The sequence below is a fragment of the Numida meleagris genome, chromosome 6 (assembly GCF_002078875.1).
Source record: "Numida meleagris isolate 19003 breed g44 Domestic line chromosome 6, NumMel1.0, whole genome shotgun sequence".
Classification (NCBI taxonomy): domain Eukaryota; kingdom Metazoa; phylum Chordata; class Aves; order Galliformes; family Numididae; genus Numida; species Numida meleagris.
The window spans coordinates 3,213,684-3,239,347 of NC_034414.1; the positions used below are offsets into that span (position 1 = coordinate 3,213,684).

Below are 25,664 nucleotides of genomic sequence, written 5' to 3' on the forward strand. Positions count from 1 at the left end.
TGTTTCACCAAGAAATGCCATCAGTTAAAGCTAAAGTTCATCTGTGGCTTCAGTTTTGCTAATGAAGTCCCCTTTGTTTACATCTAGTTTAGATTAGCAGACAATGTGGGAAAACGATGAGCAACAGGGCATTGAAATCCACTGCTCCAGCTTCCCAGCAGAGCCCCTCTCTGCCGGCCCTCCACAATGATAACTTCTGTCTCTTGGCTTTTGGTGTAAATGGATTAACTCAAGATGAATTAATGTTGAGGGTTTTGCATTTCAGCGGGAAACTGCTCTGCGTGCATGTGCACGTGCACAAAAAGAACGGGAGGTTGGTGTAAAGAACCAAAGTCATTAAAAACAAACAAAACCCAAATCCTGAGTGGGAGCTTTCTCCAATACAACCATGTCTGGGCTTCAGTCATTCTTAAGTTATTTAAGATGGTGAATATTTCTTACGTAAGCCCACATGTAGGCCTGTGTCACAGGCAGTGGCCTCTTACTGAAAAGATGCATCCTTGGGTGAAGAACATCAACTGATAAAACGTTCACAGAAATACTGTCTTGTTTTTCAAAGCTACCACAGGCCATTATAGTCCAAAGCTGTGTAGCACCACGTGCAAAAAACCTGCAGCCATGAGGTAAGCAAGCCAGCTGACTGCAGGCGAGTGTTTTGTAATGAGGGTTAGTCATAGCAGAGATGTCATAATGTGTTGGCCTTCAAAATATGTTACTTCCTTTTAAAGGCATGTTAGTTATGAGTTTAAGGTGTTGTTTTATCTCCTCCATCTTTTTATCCCCTCTCCCCTCCCTCATATCTCTCACCATAGCTTAGTCAGCAGCATTTTCTTGCTTCGTTGGTTTTGAAAAGGACTTGCTGCTCCATGCTGTTAGATTATTTCCAGGAGACTGTCTCAGGTCAATAGTCATAACATTCTTTGCTCAATTCTTTCCCCAGCCTAGACAAAAAAAAAAAAAAATCCCAAAAAACAAAAATTAGGAAGCGGGAAGGGAAGTGTGTTCTAAGTTACCTGGTCCCTGCGTGCAATTCCTGTAAAGAAGGTTCTTCTGCAGCGCGTGAGCAGTGGCAGCTGGGTTTCAGGTGAAACTGTGGAAAGGTAAAGGGGAATCGTATTGAGGCTAACTTTGCTACGATCTTTGAAGAGCAGAGCAGCAGGGCTGGTTCATCCTATTTCTTCCTCAGGTCGTTCAGCAGCTGTGGTAAAGCAAGGCCATTAGATCTTCACAGCATGTCAATGTTTGGATTTGGAAACTTGGTAAAAATTCTTAATAAACAACAGACAGCATGAGAAGAACATGTTGCATGCTGACAAAGGAAACTCAGATGTATTGTTTATAAGCAGCTTCTGTCATGGAGACAGAACGGTCCATCCTTAGGCTTCCTTACACATTTCTTTTTTGAACAGGCGTTATTTGGGTGAGAGGTGGAGTTCAAACACCCATGCTTCTGTGGTCTAAGGGAAAGATTTTGAAAGCAAAAAACAAAGCTAAGGGAAGAGCTTGCCAGAAAATAAGAATTCAACACTTAAACACTCCAAAGGTACATCTGTGCATCAGAACAAAGAAACTACAGCTGAGAGCTGACATTGTTCTGCCTTCAGTGCTTTCGGGTCTGGATTAAAGAGGCTGCCTGAGCTGATGCGGGAGATGATGGTCTTCTGAGCTCTGTTAGCCTGGGATGAGCAGTGTCTTGACCAAACAATTTGATTTGTTGCTGTTAAAACTGTTAGTTTGAATTTTTACGTGAAAAAAATCAGATTCTGTTGATGATGAACTCTTAGTGCATAATCATCTCTGTTTCAAAAGGTGTTAAAAAAAAAAACAAAAACAGCCCTATATTTTCTGGGACATACTTTTGCTTACTCATACTTGGCAACTAAAGATACATGGGCTGAATAGCTGTCTTTCTCAAACATCAATAGAATGTCTAAATTATTCAGCTGTGGAGAATGACCAAGTGTATGTGTCTCTTTCTGGCCCAGTAACAGACAATTATTAATACAGAGTACAAGACTTTGCCTATTTCAATACAAACAGAAGATGAAATTATGTGAGATGCATGGGTGCCTATACTTTGTCATCTGTTTATCTGCAGGAGACTTGAGAGCATCCACTTCCTCTCTTTTCTCACCAAAGAACTGGAGGGCTTCATCTAACTTAGGCTATGAGCCACAGCTTGCTGGAAGCAGGGAATGTACAGTAGATAAGTATAACTGTGCTTGGCTTGTTCTTATATCTTTCCACAGCTTTTGGTGGTTGAGCACTATTAGACATATTGAACAAAAGTGACTTTTGGTATGACACGGTACCTCTGTTTTTACTCTGTTTTTATTTTCTAAGACTTTGAGTGAGTTTCAGAGTGATAGCTGCTGCTGGCTTTGCTATAATACAGGTATTCCTGGTTAGTCCGCGCAGTTATTTTGGTTTGGGGGTTGGGCCTTTTTTTTTTTTTCCCAGCTTGCCATACTCTTAAGAGGCAGAAAGATGTAACAGCACAAAGTGAAGGGGAGGATGGCCTTTAAATGATGCTCTTCATTTGAAACCAAACAGCTGCTGGCCAGAGATTGAGGAGCTCTTACAGCTGAATACCTGGAGTAGCACCCTCCTGCAGGGGGTGGGGAGGGAAAAGGCTCCTAGAATTTGTCTTGAAGCTTGATTACCATAATTGTAAATAAAGGGTAACATGCATGTATTGTAATTCAGGTCTTGTTTGCTCTTTACAGTGGGTGTGAAATGAGCTTTCACTTGTTAAGTGCGGGTTTTTTTGATTGATGTGAACCTGTTCTCTCTCTGTAAGCAGATACTTTTGGCTTTCTAGCTCTGTTCAGAGTATGAATAATCAATTAGAAAACAACCCCACCCCAAACGCTTAAAAAAAAAATCTGAATTGCAAAGAGATTCATTTCCTAACGCCCCAGGACAGCAAGAACTTCTGAGCTAGGAGATCAATGCCTTTAACACGAGTGTTCCACTGTTGACTCTTCCACTGAATGAAAGCTGTACATCAAGAGAGATCTCTCATTAAATGATTACAGCACAAATTCTTCCTCGAAGACAGAAGGCAATTCCTCTTCTGGTTCTGCTTATGACATTTTACAGCTTGGAGAACTGAAAATAATGCCTGAGAGTGAAAGTGTATCTGTGACCAATCAGAAGATGAAAGGGGGAGAAAAGTTGCATGTATCCATTGAATACTTGCTCACCTCCTCCATTTCCATGTCCCCGTGCATCAATGGCTTTGCATGCTTTCTGAAAGATCCCGTTTTTATCACTGCACATGATGTCACATCCCTTGGAACAAATTCTGCTAGCTATCAAGAAAACTATATACGAAACTTGTCAGGTTAGCAAAGGCACAGGAATTTGGCCGGGCCATAAAGTAGCAGGTGCATTTAAATGTATTGTATACTGTGCATTTTCCTTGCCTCCATTCCACTGAGTGCCAAGACTCCTTCCTTGTTCTGTGGTCTCTGTGCTCAATGTATAGCCTGACCCGGCTCGTCTACCTTTGGCCTTGACTCGTTAGGCCAAAACATTTAACAATTTTCACTTACTGTGATGAAGAGCTAAGAATAAGAAGGGATTCTGCCTTGAATGTAAGGAAATGTAAGCCAGGAGCCTTTTCAGTCCCTCTCTGCCTGTTTGGATTCATGGCTAGGTTGAGGACAGTGCCAAGCATCCTGGTTGACAAATCAAAACGTGTGTCAGTAGCACCAAAATAAATAACAGAGCTCCAGGTGATGGTATGGTCCTAAACTTTGGAATTTGTAAGGCAAATCAATTTCAATACAAATGTGCTCCAAAAAATCTGTTGCCTCTGTAAATTTAACATGCTGAAAACAATCTGTTTATTGCAATCTCATCTATTCCTCGTCTGTTTCTGCTCCAGTATAAACTTGTATACAAACAGATTTTGTCTGTATATCAGTAGTTGTAAACAACTGTCAACGTTCCTTAACAATTTTTTGCAGTACTGTGAATTGCCTTGCAGGTGCATATGTTCTAAATAGTGGAAATAGAGGCAAATAGCAGATTTTCCATATGCTCTGTGCAACATGATATTTTAGGAATCCCATTTCCCACTTTTATCCATTCATCTCTTTGAATTCCAATCTCTCAATCATCACCTTTTCTCTCAGGACCGCTGGGAGGCTTAATTCATTACTGTCTGTAGAGTGCTTTGAAATCCTTAGATGAAAGGGATTATAGAAGTGCAAAATATTAATATTAAAGAAAAAAATGTGAACCCACAACTGCTCTCCTTCTCTCCCTTAGCTCACTTGTTCCATGGTCTTTGCAATGACACAGCATTAGCTTAGGATCAGGGCAAATTCTTTTTTATGTGATGTGCAGGTAACATGAGGTTGTAAGTGCCCATTTTTTTTAGATTTTTTTTTTAATATTAACATAGTTAATGTAAAAAAAAATTTCAGAAGTTTTAACTTTTTTTTGTCACAGTCTCACTGCTTCCCCAAAATGTGGTCCTTGGTTAAATCCAGCTGAACCTTCTTGGACTGCATCAGTGTTGAAAGGGTCATACTTCTCTCCAGAAGCTTGTATTAGGAAAGGTTTGAGTTTTCTCTCCAGTGCTGCCTGTACAGCTCCCAGCTGGGTAAAGCTTTTTGTTACTGCAACCTTCGTTGATGGGTAGGATAGAGAACTCTGTCAGTGTGGACCCCCACACCACCACCAAACCTGTGTTCAAAACTCAGCCAGAGCATCCCTGATGGCCAGGATCCAGCTGTCCAAAGCAGAGCATCTAGTCATGGCTTTTTAAAAAATATTGCATCTCTCATCACCCTATTGGAGTTTATATGGCTCTTTCCAACTGCAGCCAATGTACTTCAGAGTAATTCCTTTCTGCTGCTGTTGTGCCATTATCCTGCCCTTCCAGATCAGCCATGTAATGTTGGTGAAACCTCTACTGACCTCCTTATCGTGCAGACAGATATCTGCAAGTCAGTTGTGGAGGGTGGCTAGCTTGAATCTCTATTCAAATACTGAAGTAAGCGTGTTTTTATTCAGATTTCCCTTTAAAGTTGACACTCTGAAAGTTTCTCCTGCATTACATACGCACGATGTTGATATAATCTGGAATTTTTAGTTGACTGTAATATTACTACTAGATATGAGACTGGAGTTGTTTTAACACCACTTCTTCCTCAAAGGAAAATTAATCATTTACTAAACTAGAACACTAACATGAATGATTGTGTTGTTATGCATATTTTATTTAATTTTTTCAGCCTTCTAGGTCCCTTTTGAAAACAAGCTTAGCCAACCAAACTTAACAAGCTTTTACTTGAGTGTGTGTAAATGTTAAATAAACAAAATATTTTTGCTGCTTATGCTTGCAGTATTCAGCTTCATTAAACATGTTTGTATGCAGTCTGCAACCTCTTACAGCATAACAGGCTGAATGACTAACTTGTAAGACAGATTCAGTTCAGATAAAAGAAGAGATGGAAAATGTGCTTCGGAGAAGTTGTTTGGATGTCCATCTCCCTAGACGCTCTTGGGGTGCCCTGTTCAAGTGAAATAAAGGTTTCTGTCTTGGAAATCGTGAGGGGTATACCAGGTCTTCAATGGACTTTGGCTGGCTGGCTTTCCTTTCCAGGGATTAGCAGCTAACAAACCTTTTTGCACCGTGAAAGTCGTCCATGGTTAGTGGTGCCCCTGCTGCCCAGTAGGAATCCTCCCGTGACAACGCAGTTGCAGGCCGAGGTGTGGTGTGAGCTTTGTACATCCCACTTCCTCTGAGAGCCTGAGAAAGGGTTTGTTTCCAATTAGGCAGCAAAGCCAGGCTGCAGAGGCCCAGGAGATGGTAACAGCAGAGAGAATTTTAAGAATGTCACATCTGGCAGATGTTCAGGGAAGGGAAGACCTTGGGAACGCAGACGAACAGCTGATGTTTGCTTTCAGCCTTACCTGCCAGAGCAAGAATTAAGTGAGAGCAAATGATGTCTTCCCACCTCTCTTTTATCCTAAAGCACATTGGCCAGTACCGAGATGCTGATGCCCTTATGCACAGTAAGTACTAGCTTGCTCTGAGAATAATGCCCTTGATCTTGATGGAATTGCAGCATAGCAGGATGCTGCTACTTAGGAAATTCTGGTACTCTGAAAGAACATGTGCGTCCACGTTCTAACAAGGGTAGGGCAGCCGTAATTCTTCAGGAACAGCTGCCCCTTCTCTTTCAAAGCTGCCATTTACAGTTAGCATTTGAACTTTCTCTTTAGTCTGATGGCTTTCAGCTCGCAGTTTCTAAGTCGCCAGGTACCTGTCTTGCTCCATTCATCAAACGAGCAGTCGATTTTATTCTGTGTAAAGAGATCTTCAACACTTGAACCTCCCTCCCAGTAACAAAACCGGCCGAGAATGACAGCGTCTGGCTGCCAAAGAGGAAACCTGTCAGCTAGTAAAGAGTTAATCTTTCAAAGGCTGATCCTAATAATATTGGATTTCATAGAAGTAAATAGATTCTCAAGATGCATTCTATCCCCAAAAGCAACAGCTCTTTCTAATGTATGTGCATTACAAAATGCTATTTCAAAAATGCAGAATGAGACATTTTTAAGAATTCGTTGCCGTAAGTCAGAACTTATATGAACATTCAATTTGATTAGCTGTAGCCAAAAGCTAAGAGGTATGTAACAGAGCCTGAAAAATTAATGAAAGCTGTGCTATTTTAGTTTAATGTCCGTGCTTTCTGCTCTCTAAACACTCCTACCACCGCAGCCATTGGTTTCATAACAATGTTTTACCAGACCCTGGAGCAGACTCGCAGACAGATGAACCCAAGAGTGGCCTGAAAAGTCTGTGAGAGCACCTCAGGAAATGTTGACTTTTACAGGCTAAAGATCAAAGCTGAATTCTCTCAAATTATTTAGATTCTTTAGATGATGAGCTGCCTGTATTTGTTCGTGAATGTTTTGTTTTCTAGCTATGAAACTTATTTTTCGTTTACTCTAAAATGATTGCTCTTTAAGAATATGAATAATATTCAGCATTTTTGGGCATCTCTCACTGTTTTGTAACTGAACTTTCCGTGACATTTTGTAGTGTCAGAAAATAGGATGTGAATGGCGTAGACTAAAGCAACGCCTTTACCATGTTGTGTTCCTGATTGTTACGGGACAGCGTGACCTTGGCCAGTGTGAGCTTGGACTTCGCTTGGTCAGAAAGCGGCAGAAGCATCGCTTCCCGCAGGGCCCGTGCCCTGGGCGGCCCCAGGGCTGCAGGAGCTCAGGGTGCGCAGCTCAGGCGCCGTGCTGCAGCGTTAGGTGAAAGAAGCCGTCGAGACCAGGTGCAAGTTTCTGGAGTCCCGTGTTAGCAAAGGGCCGTGAACGCTGCTGGGCAGGAGCGTGCGAGGATACGGCTCAGAGACCGCAACGCTGAGCTGCGAGGCGGGGACTTTATTTCTCGCAGAGCGAGGTGCGCTGACACCGGAGTTTGAGGCAAAATGACGCGACGTACCCGCCGCGCGTCGGGCACCTGCCGCCGCCTGTTACCGCCCTCACCCGCGGGGGGTGGACCCTCAGCGCCCTCTGCGGCCGCAGGGAGGCGCTATAACGCGCCCGGACGAGGCGCGGCGGGACGGAGCGCGGCGGCCACACCCCGGCCCGCCCGGGCAGCGCCTCCCGCCCGGCGCGCGGCTCCTCACCGCCTTGGGCGGCCGCGGTACCCGCCCGCCATTGGCCCTCCGGCACCACGTGGCCGGCGGGGGGCGGAGCCGAGGCGAGGGGGCGGGAGGCGGTTGTCCCGGTAACGGGAGAGTGAGTAGCGGCGGCGGCAGCGCGGAGCGGCGGAGCCGGGCGGCCTCGCCCTGCCCTGCGCTGCCCCGGGCGCGGCACCGCCCGCCCGGCCCCAGGTACCGGGGGTGGGGGAAGCCAAAGTTTGTCCCGGGGGGACGGGACGGTGCACGCCGCCAGCACAACTCGCGGGGGGGCGCGGGGCGCGGCGGGGCTGGGCAAGGCGGCATCCCGGCGGGGCTCCGGCACGGCGCTGCTCCCGGTGCCGCCGGCCGAGCCCGGGCGGCGGGGAGGGACCGCGCTCCTCGTCTCGCTCCGTGCGCGAGCCGCTGTCCTCGCTCGCTCCGGCTGCGTCCCGGTGGGGCTGAGGCGGCGCGTGCCGCTGCGCGGCGGGAGCACGCGGGGACAGCGCTGCCCCGGGGCGCCGCTTCCCGCCTCTCCGCGGCTGTGTGGGAGCGGCGGCCGCGCGGAGCTGGCGGCGGGGAACGGCGCGAGAGCTGCGTGCGGCCACGCTCCCTACCTGTTGTGCAGAGCGGCTGCGAGCGCTCGGAAGCCTCTCCCGGCGCTCCGCTCTGCGCTGCTCGGCTGGTGCCGGCGCTCGGTCGGAAGGTGCTGACTTCAGCCTACGGGCTGCTCCTTCCTGCTGCGCTCGCTGCTCCCCGTCCCTCAGCGCCTGGTGGTCGGCTGGCTCTCCTGAATCGTGCTGCTGCTTGGAATTTAGGCTCGCGTTTCTTGTTGCTTGCTGTGCGACCAGCGTGTAGCTGAACACGTGCTCTTATGCCACGCTCAGCCACAGCCCCTAAAATTGCTTTAATCCTCGGCTTTTTTAGCAGTGGAACCTGTTTTAGGAAAAGTGCCTCTTGTGGTGTTTCCGTGTGGAAACCGACTGGTAGTGGTCCTGCATCGGGGATTATCCTGGGCTGTGATGCGTGAACTTGTTCTCCCTGCACCGAGGAGCACAGTGCTTTAAGGTGGCTGAGCTGGGAACCTGTGGCTTCAGGTGGTGGGTTTCTTTCTGAAGTCATGGCAGAACCTGCTCCTCCGTGTGTCCATGTGCCCCGGCTTTTGGGAGGTAGCACATGTTATCTGGGTACGAGACCCCAGCACGGCGCTGAGCTTGGCCATAGGAGCAGAACCACAATCCTGGAGGGCAGAGCTTTGGGTCGATGTGTGATGTGCTTTCAAGAAACAGGGGGATGTGGCACTCCGGCACGTGGCACGGTGGGGATGGGCTGGCGATTGGACTAGGTGATCTTAGTGGTCTGTTCCAACCTTAGTGACTCTATGAGGGCCTCCCAGCATCAGGGTGCATAGCCTCAGCAGTGATGCACGGCTCTGTCGCTCTCAGGTGTCTTTGTAAAAGAAGCCCTAAAGGCAAGGTAAGGCATTAAACAGGAATCAAAGCGACGGGAGAGGTTGGAGTGGAGAGTGTAATGTGTACAAAATGCACAGTTATTGTCTCAGTTCTGAGCACTGGTGGTGGGCAAAGAGTATCAGTAGCTACATGTCCTTTCAAGCTGGTAAAAAATGCTTTTTTTCCTCTTCTCTTTTAGGTGTTTGTTTGAATACATAGAAGATGATGATGACAAGCGTGCCTGGACAATTTTACGTAATTAACACCTGCTAGATGTGCAAAAGGCAATTACTGCTGTGAAGTGTTTACATTGATTTATGGGAGGAAGGTGGCCCAAGAGAGGGATGCTGATAATATCAACCCAGTGGATTAAATGCACATTTACACCTTTATTGACATATAAATTATCCATGCCAGGAATGCACTGAAACGGCTGCTGATGGAGCAATAATGTGGCACAAAGTACTGGGTTTGGATTCAGCTCTGTCATCCTTCTGTAAGGCACGGCAATGGGATTCTGCATCTGAGCTCAAATAGGGTACAGAGGCTTACAGACTGGCTGCCTGTTAGGATAATGAGCAGTGATGGCAAGCGAGAACTTGGGAGGATGATTAAAAAACGTGGCTGAGGTCTGAAAGAGTTCTCTTGCTGTTTTTTTTTAAATGACTTTGAGGTTTCTGTTGTCGTTCGTACTATGGATTTTTAGAGAAAGCTGAAAGAGGCCGGAGGAGTATTTGCAGCTGGGAAATGGAACCTGGCTCTGAATCCAGCCAGCATCAGAAAAGAAAGCCCGTGACACATGGACTGGAAGATCAAAAAAGGGTAAGTGACAAAAGGCAGAAGGCTTCTGCTTAAATTGCTGGATGAGGCGCGAGTGGCAGAAGAGCTTCTTGTAGCTCTTCTGTCAATTACAGTTGCTGCTAACTATGCTCAGCCAGCTGCAGATCTCTTTTCCTTGTTAGATATTTTCACAGAATTGTTGTCTTTCTGTCAGACTCGTTGCAGAGTATGGAGCATACTGCAAGGAATACTGTAGTGTGAGTGAGATAAGGGAGAAATGCCCAGAATGACGGAGAGTTTTTGGTGAAAGGGCTTATAATGAAGTGAGGTCTAGTGACTTTTACTAAGTCCAGTTAGATCATTGATTTGTTGTGGCTTTCACTCTTATTGATATCACTAGAGAGGCTAAAAAATTGCTTTCTTGGGATCTGGCCAGTAAATTCACTGAAAATGTGGCACGCTCGTCAGTGTCCTGATTGTCCTGAGGATAACGTTATCATTTTCCTATAGTTTCCAGACGTGACTTTGACTTGAAACAACACCAAATGCACAGTGGAACATACGTAATGCCAGCTGACAGATCCTGTTTTGTGCAAGGGCTTTGCGGAAGCCTTGTGTGTCAAGGTGGTATTGTATTGTTTAATAATAATTGATTGGCTCTGTGTATTAAGCTGACCTAAATGAAGTTGCCATCTTGGGAAGAACGTGGCTTGCAAACAGCTGAGGCTTCAAAGTTGTTTTCTTGGTGTGAGTGAAGCAAACGATAAGACTTGAAATGCTTCCACTGTACATATAATTTGTGTTGTTTTCCATGAGCGTTTGATTGTTGATTTAAAAACAAAGAAACCAAGTCTGCTGTATTTGGCCTTGTGTGAAGAAGAGCTCCCTACTTGCATAGATTTGTGTGTGATTTTTATATCGTTTGAAATGAGTTGGAAGCAGAAATGACCATCAGCTCTCTGATGCTGCCTAATATTGATGAGGGGAGCTGCGTGTCACAACTTTAAGTCTACTGCAAAATGAAGGTAGTTTTTCTGTCACTCCATTAGAAATCGAAACAGCCCAGAAGACTTGCAGATATGAGATAACATGCAGCTGTTTCTTAGATAAATGACATTTAAGGAGCACAAGCAACTCGAAGCCCTAAATGTATTTTTATTGCGCCAAGCACAATCTATTAGCTGATGAGCTGACAAGGTCTTCCTTCTGCTTTTTCAGGGAAGTGTTTTGGGGCCGAAGTCAATCAATAAGAGCTGAAATAAAATCCTTCTATTGATTTCATTTCTGAAGGCTGCTCCTATTTTTTCTGCCCCTCCTTAAATATACAACTGTGTACCGTATATCGTGTGCAGTGGGAAAAACATTTGGGACCTGAGACACTGAGGTATACAATAATTGTCCTGATGCATCAAGATTAATACGCAATTATGTCTGCCTCTCGTCGCTGATAGGGATAGAAGCCTACATCTCCCATCTGCTCCTGGCTCTGGGTATTTGGTGCACATGTAGTACGGGGCCTCTGAAAGTATAATATAACCCCAAGTGAGGCTCAGTGGCAGCTGGGATAACATCAATTGGTCATGCTTTGCTGACGTTCATTTTAACTCGAACTCTAGCCGTCATGGAGATTATTAAATTTATAATGATATATGTAAGATCCATTTTAATGGCTCTTCATGCTTGGGTGATCCCTCTCTCACTTCTGTTTGCAAAACAAGTCTTAATAGAGTATTACATTTCGTTTCCTATTGAATTTTCCAGGGAAAGGTTACTGAGGAAAGCTTTGCTTTGACTTGGGTTTACTGGGAAAAATAAGTGTGGAATCAAAATGTTGGTACAACTCAGTTGTTGATGTGGAGTTGAGCAGTACTATAAACTGTGACGTTCTTAAGCTTCGTGTTCTTTTGATTTCTGATTGAAAAAAATGGGTGTGTGATCCGGGGCCATTAGAGTTAATCATCGATAGGCACTTCTGGTACTGAAAAATAAGACTTGTGCTGGAAGAAAATGAGACCAAGCTCATTTTAAATCAGGCAAATGCTTTCTTTTATGATGATGTAATTTATGGGTATTAAATCAAACCTTTCTTCAGTATTTTTGAAGTGCCAAGAGATTTGTGTGTGTATATATACCATTCCATGATGGGTCTGGCATACTTCATCAGCGTGAAACAGCACAGAGCTGGCTTTGCGTTTGTGGTATAGAAATAAAGTGCTTAATCTTACTTTTTTTTTTTCTCCTTGTAAGCATATTGCTGGATGTCTACAGCATATTCTATTGATTAGAGCAAGACAAGATTTAGCATTTGTGTTTATTGCTCAGTGGGATGAGGCTTTGCTTTCTGTATTTTGACTGATCTTCAGGAACTAGAAGTTGAGCTGCTGGACGTCGCCGAGATGAGGTTCTTTTTGCTTCCTGTGCACACTTCAGAAGTCCTGAATTAGAACTCTAATGTTGATATTCAGGATATCGTGGCATCTAGCAGCACAGTCTTTCTGGCTCTAGGAAGAATTACAAAGCTGCATTCCATGCAGCTTGTCATGAAGCAGTACAAAACTTGACCAGGTTTAACAGCCATGTGAGTGGTCCAAGTGAAGGCAGTAGGGCTGCTAACGTGTGTGCTAATGTGAGTGAAGTGAGCGAGCTTTCTGCCAACGTATTGTAGCAACCACGTCTTAAAATGCACAAGGTGATGCAGGTGACGCTAGCAGCATGTTGAATTTGTGTGTAGGTTATTTTCTGATTTTCATTAGCAGCAAGTTCAGTTAGGTTTTCTTTGAAGAGGAGCTTTGAGGAGATCTCCCCAGAGATGCTGCCATGGGTGCGTAATGGATCTGACGCTGCACCTTGTCAAGGCAAACTGATGCTGGTCTCCCAGTATCACTTCCCTTTTTCTGCTTGAAAGAAAACTTTGTCTCTTTTGAATGATGAATGCAAGAGCTGCAGTCTTAGAGTGTTAAAAGCAGACTAACGCTTTTTCGTGGGGCGTGTGTTCTGTGTTGTTTTTACTGACACAGTCTTCACGATATGTACGACTGAAGCCATATGCCACAGTTTGCTCTCTGGTTTATGTTGCATCTTCCCTAGGTTAGGATTGATGTTCCTCAGGTTCGCTTGAGGGCACTTTGCCATCACAGTCAGCTTAAAGAGCCTGAGTGCTCTCACATGCATTGACCTGATACCAACAACGTGTTTGAAGGTGAGGTCGTGTTGGCCAAGTGCCACGTTTGCTGGTGGGTTTTTGTGTGGAGATATTAGAACATAAACCTCTAGATTGTTATGAGGTATTCTCTTCTTATTTTTCTTCTTCTCTTTTTTTTTTTGTTAAAAAGTTCTTTCTGCAGTAGTTTTAATGAGGAGGCTGTACAAGAAAGTGTAATTTCATTATTGCCAGTAGTCTCCTAATCAGACTCGAGTCTTAAAGAAATTTCTTAGGTGAAGAAGCAGTGCAAACTACAATTATCAAAAATGGTTTTTTGTAAGGTAAAACAGCGAATCTCCTCTGCTGAGCTGAGGCTGCTGCAGTATTTGGCTAGCTGAGGGAATTTTCCTTTTGTAACCTTTGTAGAACTGGGATGTGGCTTCTTCCAGCTCGCGTTGGTTTCCATGAGGACACGGTGTGAAGGCTGTGTGCCCATTAAGGCCTGTCGAGGACGAGGCTGTGCAAGGTGAACTCCCTGCCCTCCCTCTGGCTTTTAGTTTCATCTAGAACTGACTCAGATGTGATACTTTGCCTTCTCCCAAGTCTGCCTTACTGGAAATGGGGGAGGCTCATATGGCTTTTGGAGGTCTGTCTGATGCTTGTGCAAATTGCTGTTTTTTGCCTGTTTTGTTGTATGGAGGCGTGTAAATCCTGTGCCTAACTTGTTATACAGATGTGTGTACGTGGCTCCAAAACCAGATGGAGTACGTCTGGATGGGTTTTGTGACTGAGGTGTGCTGGGTTATTATTATTACGTTTTCTTGGTTGTCTCTTTCCAGACAGTTATTGCTGAAGGAGTCTGTCCCTGGTTGATGATAATTGTGTGATATCTTGGGGAAGGGGTGCCTCAAGAGCAGATAACGAAGTTCAAATAATGACTTTGCCTGATGTGCAGTGGCTCTCTCATATCTGTCAAGTTGTGTTGAATGACATGTACATCAGAGTAAATCTAGCTTCAAAGAATCCCTCTGTGTCGGAGTGTTTCGGGCTAGGTGTGCTGGCATGGTTCCATTCTCTTTTTGCCTGGGAATGCTAGATTAAATTCTTTTAGTCATTTGGTTAATGGAAAGACTTGTTTTTTTTTGTTGAGCAGGATTGAAATAACGAAATCCTGTGGTTATTGAGGCCCCTCTTCTTTTCCTCGCTTTGAGTGAAGCTTATTGAGTTGAAGTAACTTTGCCCTTACTGGAGAATTTGTATCAAGTTCTAAGGAAGCGAAAAGTATCAATGTATCAGCACAGTAGCTTTGCAAGAGAACGTGGCATACCCTTCTAGACCGTGTGGGTGCATTCTGAACCGTAGGGACAGACTAAGGGATGAAGGGCAGAACTGGCTTTCCACATCAGCAGCATCGTAAAGCTTCTCTTCTAGCAGGATCTTGGTCTTTGCCTTAACACAAAGTAGAGCAGGGATGTGACTGTGGAGATCCTTGCAGCTCCATCAATCTGATCTCAAAGGTAGTGACATCAAAAGGTTTAAGCAGTAAAAGTACCTGCTATATATGATACCTATTCTTTGTATTATAAGGAAGGCTTGGTTCAGAGTAAAATACATTTCTAATGGTGAAAAGGGAAAACCTGCTACACTCGTATCAAGCATGGCTTATAGGATGCTATGGGGAGCTCCCTACCAAATGAGGTAGTTTAGGTTGTATCATCAGAAGTTCAGAATTGGCAGATTCCAGCTTGTCCTTGGAACTGTTTCTCCAGCAGTGCAATGCACTCATCCATTCTTATCTTCAACAGTGCTGACTCAACTGCTGCAGAGACTGATCAGAAATGGCTATATTTCCCATGGTTTCTGTGCTGTAGGATGCCTTTACTCTGAGGCACAGCATAAGAAGCCACTTCACTCCTGAAGTCCTTCCATGTGTGAACAGCCCAACATGAATTACTGAATTTCTTCAAGTCAGTCAGTGCTGCAAAAACAAGCTGTATGTTTTTGTCCATTGCACAAAACAGGTGCCTGTCATTGCCTGTTATTTAAAAGACACAAGTAAGTAAACCTTGGAGGTTGTTTTTAATTAAAGTATTTTTGTAAAGCAAGCGTGACTTTCAGATAACGTACACTGGAACTCATTAGTGTGTAGGTTCCTGCACAATCCTTTAGAAAAACGTTCATTATTATGCAAATGGATAGCCCCTGGCCTTGAAGTAATTGTCATACGGAATAAAATGTGGGCCATGATATTCTTCAAACCCTAAATAGCCAGGAACCTCACATTGGACAGTCAGATATTGCTTGTTATGATGTCTGTGCCTGGAAGCAAGGTTGATATCCCTGAGGTCTGCTATCTATTTTGATATTCCTGCCGAAGGAAGCGGTAAGAAAGGCAAAGGGAACGGAAAGAAGGGGGAAGGAGCGCAAAGGAAATAATCTCTGTGATAAAACTGACTTATTTACTAATTTAATGCCTTATTGCAAGGCTAAGCTTACCTCGGGGGCCTTGCAGAAGGGAGGCATTAGGGAGAAACAGACATGTATTCATCAGCATTTATTTCCAGGCACCAAATGCTGGGGCTTTTTGTTTACTTGGCTGTTTTTCTGGTGCGTTATAGTCTGGTTTGACAGATGTGTTGTAAGGTCATCTATGCTTGCAAGTTGCACCAACTCTTACTAAACATTTAAGAAAAAGTATTAGTGGCAACGTGGAGTAGCAGTAAAGCTATTGCATATTCTTTAACAAAGAAATTAAATTTGTGTTGTCTGTAGCCCCGGATCTGCGTCTTTAAGCATACCTACTGATGCAGTTTGTGGCTTTGTAAAATGTTTCCGTGCAGATGAAGGAGCTTTGTTAGCAGGTGTGAGAGACACGCTTCCTAGCTACATGGTTCCCTTAGAAAAGCACTGTCTGTCTGTGTATGAATTTAAGGTCATGTATGATTTTGAAAGGATTGCTAACAGGAATATCTAGAGCACAATACGACCAAGTAGTAAAACAGCTGCATTACAGATGAGAGCTGATACTGCTTTTGTCTCAGATTGTTTGAGGTTACCTGTGTCTAATTGAACGTAACTGGAAGGGAACTGCTAGACTAAGCTGTCTTACCTTATTCTTCCAATGTGAAATTTGACTGCAGAGCAGTATCTTACTGTTCTTCATGCTTTCTATACCAAGCCATAATTTCCTTTTTCTTTATTTGCAGATTAAAACTGGAAGGAATAGTACATCTATGACTCACTCTCTTTTTTTGTTTCTTCTCCTCTTTTCCCACAGCACTTTTCCCCATGAATGGTTGACTCTTAATTTCTATTTTTCCGGCAATGAAGAGTAGCCCAGAGGTAGACGAGGCACAATTGTAGGTGGAAGCAGCACATGTATAGCTCTACAGGAGAGGTTGAGCTGGTGCATGTGCCTAACTAGACCTTCCTTCTGTTCCTCACGAGCCTGCTGCAGCTTCTGATGGGAACCAGACCTGGCTTTGGGAGCCTGAGTTTGCTAGGGAGAGGCTCCTGCGACATTCCTGTGGCAGTAAAATTCGGTGAGAGAATGGGCTTTATTCTCTCCTTAACAGCAAACTCGTTCATCTGTTCGAAAGGAAGGAACTGACTTGCACGTGAGCCTGTCCTTGCAGCATTAGGCAAAAATAGCATGGTATTGAAGACTGTGATTCCTCTTCGTGCTAAGTGGGTATGATGTGTGGATGTCTCTTGAGGCTATTGCACATTGATGGTAATAAATATGTACTCAGACTTGTGTAGCTGTTTTTTCAGCGCTGTGCACTTAAAAAGAAGATGTACTCGAGGGAGCTGAGGGGCTGGGGAATAGCTTCCAAGACTGGATAATAGAATAAGTTGAGATATCAGTACAGAAGAGGTAAGCTTGTTATGGAAAAACCTCTTATATAGGTGGCAAGCTAGAAACCTCCGTGCTGCAAGCAGTTAGCTTGCACCATGTTTGTTTATTTTCTGAAGTCTTTCAGTTCTTCGTTGTGATGACAGCAGCGACTATCAGATCTTCAGTAACTTGGAGGATTTGGTTCGAATCAGCAATGTGCATCTGATAGGAGTACTCCAAAAATGTAACGAGGCAGATGGAATTGCCTGTGTTACTTGGGTGTATTTCTCTGAATTCCCACAGTTCAAATGTCTCTTGTCTTCGTTGATTTCTCTGTATTGTGTCAAACAAGGAAATTAATTTTTCAGTTGTCTTAGATTTACTGCTGTGACCTTCACAATTTATGAGTGTTCTGTGAGCACAGTAGAAACGAGAGGTTACATACTTGCTAGATTTTGGATGAGGAAAACTGGATTGTAGTTAAACTCACTGGGAGACTGGCAGGAACTGGGCTTCTGTTCCATTTTGTTCCATTGGTCCACAACATAAAAGGCTAGACAGTCGTAGTTAAGTTTTTGAAAAAACTGTGATCTTTCTGTATCAGCCAAAGCTGAAGTCTAGATCAAAATCAATATAAAGTACTAAAGCGAGTGGAAGTGGTGTCAGTTATCTGTTGGTTGCATGAAACCGTGCTTTAATGTTAATTAGGCTGACAGCTTATGTGCCATTAAATGCAGAAAATCATCGCCAAGCACCAGGAGGGATCCTTCTTGCACTCGCGTTTAATTATTGATGGGTTTAGGTACCTACTCCTCTCTGTTGCTGTGAAACTCACGTTGATCTCGTGCTGAAAAGCTGTTTGTGACGGGAGTCCTGGAGTCCTAGGTGCTTGAGTCCTGGAGTTTCTTGTTTCCGTGATTAAAATCTTTTTTTTCCCCTTGGAATTTGCCTTTCAAACCTGCATGGTTTCGCTGAACGTGCTGACTTGAGGAGCTGAGGTTCAGCAATAGGAGTAGCTTGTCTTTAAACTCCTTTTCCTTTAAGCTCCTCTCCTTGACTAAATAAAAGGAAGATAAGTTATACTACTTATGTGTTAGGACTGGAACAAAATCTTCATAAATATTTATCAGGTGGGAAAATAAATACATAGCTGCATCTCTTTAAAGTCAAATCATAAACATAATAATCAGCTGGCAGAGGATGAAAGTTGAGTACAGGGGACATTTTTTGCTGTGTATAGACTCTGTATGTGCTTCAAGTGTGGTGCAGCATGTTGAGACGCTACACTGGATGGAAGCGTGCAAACACGAGGGACTGTGGAGGCAGATGATGGCTTTGGGAAGAGGATGGAACACTAAACTTTGGAGGCGTTGGGTTGAATATTGTCATCAAAATGAGGCTGAACATACGTGACAGTTACGACAGTATCGTTACTGTTGATCCTATAACTGGGGAGGCAGCACTGTTGATGGACAAAGCTATTGACTACAAATCTACATGGTTCTCGTGGTGTTCCTGGCCCACAGCATCTTTCTGTGGGAAAGTTCCTGAGATGATGTAAAAGACTTCTGCCTACTGGGGTTCTGTATTTCTAACATGGGGTAACAATCACTTCAGAAAGCAGCTTGGAACCTCCAAGTGAAGGGAGTTGAGTGATGATAGCAAAAAAATCCAGGTGTCCCTAGTTTATGTTGTGGCCAAAAATGTCATAAGCACAATATCTTGTTGATGGTCTTCGGTAACTATTCTGTCTTCATTTGACCTGAAGATAATATATTTTCAGCTCATTGTGGTAGCTATTGTTTGTTTGCTTTCTGTGTATACGAGCACCTGTTTAAAGAGCAAAATACCCATTCCTCATAGGTCCAATGAATCTGGCTGGCCGTCTGTGGCTTTCTGGCACTGTGGGTCCAAGGTCCCCATCTCCTTTTATTTCTTCTGCCTTATGGTGATGAATCACGACTACCTATGTGCAGTAAGAGCTGGTGGATACGAAGTGCAGAATGACTGCTTAATAGTCAAGGCCTTGGTCCTATGTGTTTTGAACCTCTTTGAAGAGGTGCACCTAGGAAGCAATTAAACATGCTGATTAATTTCTCTTACTCAGTGTTTTTCAAGCGAGCCTCTAATTTATTTCATGATTTTGGATGGACATAGGCAATACCATCCAGGTTTTGTGCATCCTTCTATGAACTACATTAGCAATTAAGCTTGCAGCTACCATAGTAAGCCTTTTCAGTAAGTGTACTTGCAGTGTTCAAAGCAGAGAGAATTTATTTTCCTCTTTTTTTTCAGGGAACATGGTTTAAGTTGGAGGGTTAAAGCTAGCAGAATGGTTAAATGAGGGCAGGTCTCTTCTTAGCTCTTCTGGGACTTTGGAATGGCAGAGTTTCTTCTAAGAAACTCTTAGTAAGAAAATGGTGTGCTGAAATTTTTCTACTGCAAGTCGATTCCTATAATGACAGCTTTTGTTGCCAATTAAAATTATTAATCTAGAATGTTTTTACGTCATTATAGTTGACTTAGAATCATAGAATCACCGAGGTTGGAAAAGACCTCCAAGACCATCCCGTCAGACCATCCACCTATCTCCAATAGTTCTCACTAAACCATGCCCCTCAACACAACGTCTCAGCATTCCTTGAACACCTCCAGGGACTTCTGTCATCACATCTGTTCTTCAATTAATAAAATGTGGGTTCCAATTTAGGATTTTTTTGGTGGCATTTAAATAATAAGAACAGCATACTTTGGCTTCTATTTGACAACTGTCTGAAGCTTTTTTGTAATGTAGTGCCTTTTCTGCAGATAGTGTCAAAGGTAAAGTAAAATGACTGTGTTTAATAGGCTGGTTTCATCCATACCGCTTAGGGGAAAATATGACTATGTTCTTCAGCAAATAAATCAAAATTAAATCATAGACTCCAGGATCTTAACTGTTGTGGGTCTACGGTCTATGCACGTTGTCAGCCATATTGTGCTGCAGTGCGCGCCATGTTAACTGAGAGCTTTCTACAGCTACAAACCCCCATGAATTCAAGGCTTTCATCAGGCAGACCCCAAGCATCTGACACGCTGCCTCGTGTTGAACTCTGGAAGCCGACAACTGTTCATAACTATTGGCAATAACTTAATATCCATGTGTTTTCTTGGCTACCTTCCCAGGTTCCATAGTGATGAGTAGTCATCTTTGCAACCTTTCACATTGTTGACTGTGGTTATCAATGTGTTGTGCGTGCTTTCATTGCATCAAATGCCAATTTTTGGTTATTAGGAAAAGAATACCTAATTAGGGAACTAACATAATTCATTTCACATGCTGTAATTTAGCTATTGCTTTTGGAAAAGAGTAATGAGTAGTAGTATGCTGTAGGATTTTATATAACTGTGGGAGCAGAATATGAAGATGTTAATTTCATTGATAGCAGCTTCCTGGTATGGTGGCTGAAACATGATCACATGAACATAGAAGCATATTGAAAAAGAAATTACCAGGAGGAAGAAAAACTTTAGAATCAGTAGATGCCTTGTATAACCTTTTTAATGATAGAGAACAAGCACTTGTTAAAAAAGAAAAAGCAAGACAACTACAGTTCAGAAATCTTATTTTCGTAGGCGAAACTGCATGAAATTGCCAGCGTGTGCTGATAAGCACACAACACTAGATGCTTATCTTTTAGGCATTGTGTAGGAAATGTAGAACTGATGATTGGAAGTTGAGATGCATAGTATTCTCCTAGTTGGGAACCTTTCATGTAATTACACTTCATTCAGTTGCTATAGTATTTCTTTTATTGATGGTGCGTAATCTGAAGCTTAATTTTTTTTCCTTTCTGAAGGTGCTGAAGCAGATTGCACCTCAGGGTACCTCGGCAAGATAAGCAATATCTAGGATGTAAAAGAACTGAGCTGTGAGTTGCTAGCTCATCTATGATGAATTTCCACACCAGATTTTTCTTGAAATGAAGTTAATAGCTTTTCTGCTGTGTGCGTAATTGTCTTTTAAACTTCTTTACCTCCTAGATTCCGAGGGATTTTGAGCGTTCTGACATTTGCACTGTTTATTAATGCAGAACCTGTAGTTTCCTGGGTTAGATAATATCTGTGTACATATTAATTTCTATTCACGTGGCTAATGCCTGACACATTTAATGGGTATTCTCTCTGGTTTGTGTCACGGTGACTTCATTAACCATGTTGAATTATGCTATAAATGTTTGCAGGGCCCTGTTGCTTTTAGTGCTCCGTGGGGAATTTGCATTGCAATTGATAAGGATCTGAGTGCAGAAAAGCTGCTTGAGTGGGCATCATCTGCAGTGGTAGGGGGATATATATATATGTGTGTGTGTCCTATACGTGAATGCTAATGTACTGCTGGGGCAATCAGGGGGACAATTCTTTTGGTGACGTACTCGTTAGGTGGGAGGGGAGTGTGCCTTTACTTTCCTGCAGTGGAGATTTTTCTAATCCAGAAAACCTCTGGATTAGAGCAGAGACCAACAGAGAAAATGCAGAAACTTTTCGGTAGAACTGAAGAATGTGGGATAAAGATGGGAGGGATGTAAGGGCCGTGAAACAGGATTGTGGCTGAGCAAAGACAGCTGTGACTTTCTTTTGCACAGTGCTCTCATGTTTTGAGCCTACTTCAAAAAACATACTAAGCTGACGTCTTCTAAAAGGTTGTTCCAACTGTGTGCTGGGATATGAGCTCAAATAAAGCTGGAGAATGAAAGGGAAATGCGTTGCACAGAGAAATGATATAGGGGTCTCATTAAAAACGATGAAATTATTTACTATTACAGGGAGCGTTTGGTTGTGAGCTGTATTTCAAATGTATACATGCCTTTTCTGAATTTCAGTATGTGATCCACTGAATAGTTGTCGGTTTAAGCTCTGGTGATTATATTAATACACTCTAAGGAAAAATGAATTTTCTCATTTTTAGGCCCTGCATAAGGGACTTTATAATGCTCCTTGTTCCTTCCGGACTTGTACTTGAAGTACCCTTGCAACTCCAGACCCAGTGTAAGATCCTACAGGATGCAGAGATAATACTGAGGGGAGCAATGTGCAGTGCTCTGGCCACGTGCTTGCTGCAGACTTGCTCCTCTGCAAAGAAGATGACGACCTGCCAGAGAACACCAGGCTTTTCCAGTCCTGTGTTTCCAAAGATGTACTTTCTCAGCAGTGCAGTTGCTTGCCGTTAAGAGCTTAGAGGTGAGGACTGAGACACAGAATAACATGAAAAATCCTGTGATTCTCAGCCACAAAACACTGCAACATTTTTCCATCAGAAACATTCAGATTTTCATCACATTGCTTAGGGATAGACACTATTCTGCACAGGAGCAAATCTGCAAGTGATTTGGAGAGCAGAACTGGCCAGTCTTACTGCATAAGCAGATTGCTCCATGGTCGTGTTGCTTTGAATATGATATGAGGAAGTTTGCTGTTCTTGTCCTCTGCAAATTAGTAGCTTGGACTGAAATACTCACGTTGAATTGAAAAAATTCTCTGTCTGTGAAGGAATTGCTAAGTTGTGATATTGATTCCAACAGTTTGAATGTAATAAAAATATAGTTGGCTTCTCAGTGTGTTCTTGAGGTTGGTGTGCTGCTGCTGGAAGATGAGTGTGGCCACTTGCCAATCGGACCCTTCAGGGCCACTTCACAAACATATGTGCATCGTTGTTATTGCACGGAGTCCCTTCTAGTACTGTGAGTTTGGCTGAAATGCACACTGGGAAGGGCATGGTGGACGGGACAGGAGCTGGAGAGGAATAAGTCTTATTACGGAGGGTTTTTTACTTGCTTAACCTGTCTGGTTGGTAGCTGAAATACCAGTCTTAGGCCGGAACAACCTGTACGACCTGTCCTTGAATATGCATCTTGAAATGTAGACAAAAAATTGAATCTTTTAATGAATGCAAGCTTTGATCATGCACTGTCGTCATGCTTCCCACCAGATGCCTGTGGCTGCGCTTTGCTGCTTTAACATGCAGTCCTCTCTCCTCTGTTGTTGAGTGATAAGGTCTGGAATTGCCAAAAGGCCAGGCAGCATTGCCACGATTGTATGTCACTAGCAGATAGCCAGAAAAAGCAGTTCCTGGGCCATCTGTTGGGCTGCTTGGTGCAGAACTCGGGTGTTCTGAGATGAGGTTAGACATTCTAACCTTCAAACTGTTTTTAGATGGTGGTTTGGTTTTATTAGGTCACCTTGCTAGGTTGTTGAATAATGATAACGAACAGTTCTGAGCAAATTTTTTTTTTTTAAAAGTTGGCTTCTGTAAATCTCCATGTTTTCCAAGAGTTGGAGTACGAATACTGGAAGACTTTCAATCCCATGATCATTACTGAAAATTCCTTTTTTTTTTTTTTTTTTAAATTATTATTCATGGGGTGAATCCAGAGAGAGAATTGGCAGGGATGTGGCCCAGATTTTCAGGTTCCAGCTCTTCCACAGGAAGGGTGCTCACTATGAAGTAGTATTAGCATATAACTCAGCGTAAAGCCTTGAGTTCAATGTTTACGTATACTGTGTCCCATAGGCTCTCATGCAAGATAATACTAAGGAGCTGGGGTTAAAACGTCAGTGTGCTGTGATGGGTTTCATTGTACTGACTTCTAGAGGATTCCAACAGATGCCCAAACAGGGAATTTCTTTTGGGCTGGAATGAGCTTAGCTCCTTCTTTGTGTGGCTTAAACTGCATCTTCCAAAGCCATTAATGACTTCTGGTAAAACTTGTGTCACCTTTCCCCTCTTATTACACAGCAGCATGTTACAGCAGCTCACCGTTAGTTGTTTGACCTGCGTAAATTGATTTCCTCGACGGAATTAAAACGGTGGCTTTCTAGAAGAAAAACATAATGTATTTTCACTTTATTTACATGGCTTTATAAAGCATTTCAAATAATAAGAAGAAACCCCAAAGGCTGTCTGTATCTGCACGAGCGTAGCAATCTAAACAGGCGATGTGTGGTATCTGTATGAGGGCTCACTCATATGAACATTTAAAATCAATATTTTCCTTATTGAGGCCTTCTAGGCAGCAATGTATGGTTTATTGACCCAGGAAAATCATAAGCAACTCGTATGGATATTTTCCAGAAACGCATTGTGTGTCCTTAGTGTTTTCAGTTCAAATCTAAGGCATAATGATTCTCATACACCTCGGAATTAGGCACGGTGCCGGTCCAAGTGGAAGCAGAGCTGTGCCGTAAGTGCAATTACCTGCAGATGTGGCTGGCAGTCTGTAGGCTGAACCGCATCTACTTGTGTGCGTCCCGACGGAAACATGCATCATTCATGAGCGTGGGTCAGGGAAAAGAATTAAACAGTGAAGTAGAAAATGAAAGGGATATGTTTATAGCACGCTGAACTGGGATGTGTGTATACACACGGACTTCCAAATTGTGCAATATATATGTTTAAAACACCCTAGTCTTTCATAAATATTTGTATGCTTAAGCCTATCATTTTGGTTTAAAGTATGTAATCTACCATAACGAATACGTTTTTAGACCTTGGCAGGCCTTGCCAAATGATTACTTTGGCCAGCTGTTCTCACTACTGAAAGAGCTTTACATTTAATAAATAAATAAAAATCACAGCCTGTTTCCTCGCTTGAGTGTCACTGGAAGACTTGGACAGTTGCTCTGTAATTGGCTGCCTGCTCATTTTAAAGGTTATAATTGCCATGAAAATAATGCATTTGCTATACAAGTTTGTACTTCAAAACCTATCTTCTCTTTTTTTTTTTTTTTTTGAGGAGAAGACAGTTATTTGCAATCATGTAACCCAGTATAGAGGTAATAGACAAATAGTGCGTCTTGAAAATAGAAGAATGCTCAAATAGCCACCTTCACCCCCAAATTATCCAATCTGATATTGCTAATGGTAGTTTTCCTAAGCCTCTGCTGCGCAGTCCATTTCTTGAGTATTCTGGGTATTTATTTCCATTAGTTTTATTTAAGATTTAAGGGCTGGCCCTAAAGCAGAATGTGCAACGGAACCCATTTCTGTGATGAAATGCAGTGCTGGTGTGCTGTGACCTCTTCTTGGTTTGTACTTGTCATTGAGAGCCAATGGGGGGTGTTTTGATTGTGGTTTCCTGCAAGTTTGTGGCTTTTGGAAACTTCCTTCCATGATAAGTTAACCCTTGATTTTAAATATTAGCACCAGCTGTGTTAGCGTTCACTGAGAACATGATGAGCATAATTGGAAGCGTAGGGTTAACACTCACTTTTCTAAGCTTCAGATGGAGCTCTGTCGTGTTCTCAGTGACTGAGAGCAAACCCCAAGTTTAAAAGGTTAAAACAAGTTTTGTTAGAGCAGTCAGAGATGTATAGTCAAGTTGTGAAGTTTGTTTATACGGACGTGCTTTGTTTAAGTGACTGAGTTGGAGAAGGCTCTCTACAGTAGGTCTGCCTCGGTGTAGGCACTTGAGGGTCAAGAATTCTGGTACGGTAACTTCTTATTTCCAAGCAATTACCTTTGTCTTCCTGCTGATACTGTTTTTTGTTGCTGGTGTTCAGGGTTTGCTGGGCTGTTTGTTTGTCTGCTTGTTTATTATTTCTGATGTTCCCTGTGCTGGTGTTAACACAAGTATGCTTCAGATGAAGAGCGTTTGCAAGCATCTTGCCTATGACAGCATTAATAGCTTTGCTAATGGGGTGTGCGTGCCCTTCCTGTGAACAGCAAAACACGGCGATGCCTGTTTGAAGAGATGGGAGGACCTGGAAGAGAAAGCCAGCAGTCACTAGCTGTAAGTCCAGAAAGTAAACCTAGAGGGGAA

The 25,664-nt window shown here is 43.2% G+C and overlaps 1 protein-coding gene across 5 annotated transcripts in view; it reads left to right on the plus strand.

The window, feature by feature from the left end:
- The window catches only part of NAV2 (neuron navigator 2), a 334,129-nt gene that overhangs the window by 10,972 nt on the left and 297,493 nt on the right, over positions 1-25,664 (plus strand). For 2 of the 5 annotated variants that reach the window (XM_021401015.1, XM_021401014.1), the window contains exons 1-2: positions 7,757-7,874; positions 9,309-9,931. In XM_021401015.1, the coding sequence (XP_021256690.1) occupies positions 9,857-9,931 (75 nt within the window). In that variant the 5' untranslated portion in view covers positions 7,757-7,874; positions 9,309-9,856. Of the gene's footprint in view, positions 1-7,756; positions 7,875-9,308; positions 9,932-25,664 lie in introns of those variants that run through there. The other 3 variants (XM_021401010.1, XM_021401011.1, XM_021401012.1) reach the window with 2 other exon arrangements.